This window comes from Pelodiscus sinensis, chromosome 30 (genome assembly GCF_049634645.1).
Source record: "Pelodiscus sinensis isolate JC-2024 chromosome 30, ASM4963464v1, whole genome shotgun sequence".
NCBI lineage: Eukaryota > Metazoa > Chordata > Testudines > Trionychidae > Pelodiscus > Pelodiscus sinensis.
In genome coordinates this window covers 7,050,373-7,052,130 of record NC_134740.1, presented here as the reverse complement: position 1 = coordinate 7,052,130, position 1,758 = coordinate 7,050,373, and the positions used below count along the sequence as shown (strand labels likewise).

Here is a 1,758-nt window from a genome sequence, read left to right as displayed (position 1 = left end):
CTCTGAGCATGGACAGCAGCACCAGAGGTCACTTTCCTTCCCGCATCACGTGAGAATCACCAGCCCCTCAGTCCTGTGTGAGGAAACACAGTCACCGCGGGGAACTGCTTGTCCACTCGGAGCCCTGAGGCGCGTCAGTCAGATCCCCGAGAGAGCAGCGCGTTTCTTTTAGAAGGGGTATGCAAATGAGGGAGTCAGTGTCCTGCTTAAATCTGTCCCTCCCTCTGCCCAGGCTGCACCGGCAGGGACAATCCGCAGCCCCTTGGGTCTGGGCGGTGACCAGCCAGTCCTAGAAAATTTTTCCCCGCTAGCACCAGGGACAATGAATGTTTTTCTCCTTGTAATTTTGGCAGTAGCGGCTTTGGAAGGTATTTTCTTCTGAAAAACGTCAGAGGTGGAGAATTATTAATTTCCCGTTCTATTAACACCAATCTTTATAACCGCTCTGTGTTCCCAGGTGCCCGGTCCCAGGTGCAGCTGGTGGAGTCCAGAGGGGATGTGAAGCAGCCCGGAGACTCTCTGCGCCTCTCCTGCAAAGCCTCCGGCTTCTCCTTCAGCAGCTACTACATGGGCTGGGTCCGGCAGGCTCCGGGGAAGGAGTGTGAGTGGGTCGGGGATATAAACCCAAGTTCAGCTAAAATCTCCTACGGCCAGGCCTTCAAGGGCCGCTTCTCCATCTCCAGGGACAACTCCAACAACCTGCTGTACCTGCAAGTGACCGGCCTGACGCCCGAAGACACCGCCCGCTATTACTGTGTGAGAGGAGGCACAGCGAGAAGAAAATTGCTCAACGCAGCCCAAAAACCAAGCTGCAGCGAGAGCCGCTCCGCCAGCGCCCGGCAGGGGGCAGCAGCGACTCGCAGTTCCAGGCTGTTCTGTGCGGTCAGCGCAGGGATCCGTGTGAAAGGGCAGGTCGGTGCCAGAGCAGCGGGTGAATATTTCGGGAACTCTCTGTGTTCTAAGGACACGAGACAAATATTCCTGCAGGTCTCCCGCAACCAGTGACACCGCTGAGATTAATTGTAAACTTCAATCATGGAGACTTCGTGTGCTGAATCTGCTCAGGGACGGAGCAGGTCTTAGGGATGCAGGAGGGGCTGTGGGGTGTTTGAAGGGGTAAAGAGTACACGAGGGAATTTGGGGGCCAGATCTGGGAGAGGCCAGGAGTGCAGAAGAGGGTGTTGGCTGCATGAGGTGGTGGGATAGGGCAGGAGGCTCAGGTGTAATGGCTGCAGGGGGCAGCAGGGGGTATTGATACTGGCTCTGGGAGGTAAGTTAGAGGTGCGTCAGGGCAGGGGCTGAGGTGTAGTTTAGGGTTCAGGGTGCAGGAGGGGGTACGGAGGGGAGGCAGGGGGTGTCCTGTCTGCGCACAGAGTTCCTGATAACACGTCATCCACAGAGCATTTTCCCGGGTCAGCAGTCCGGGGTCATTTCTCCCCAAACTTAAGAGGCCCCCAACTCATTTAGGTCCCAGGGTAAGCAGAGCTCTCTGGCTATAGCGCAGTCACTTTTCAAAATACGAATTAGGCTTCTGTGTCACTTGTGTCAGCAGAAAAACAGCCCTGAACAAATACCCTGGATGTCAGACGAGGGGAAATGAGTTTTTCATTATCTCCGGTTGAAGCCGTTCCTCAATGAATAAATTAATATGCATTAGGACTCAACGAGAAGGGGGTGTCTGCACACACACACACCCCATGTCACCCTCCCTTTGACAGTGGAGGCTGGGGGTCAAATCTGTGCTCCCACATCACACTC

At 55.3% G+C, this 1,758-nt stretch overlaps 1 gene segment (V, D, J or C); it reads left to right on the top strand.

Annotated features, from left to right (window-relative positions):
- Positions 1–258: 258 nt before the first annotated feature.
- LOC142821255 (Ig heavy chain V region 3-like) lies at positions 259–1,005 on the top strand. The segment is given in 2 exon segments: positions 259–368; positions 458–1,005. Coding segments are annotated over 2 exon segments (594 nt in total).
- The last annotated feature ends 753 nt before the right edge of the window (positions 1,006–1,758 follow it).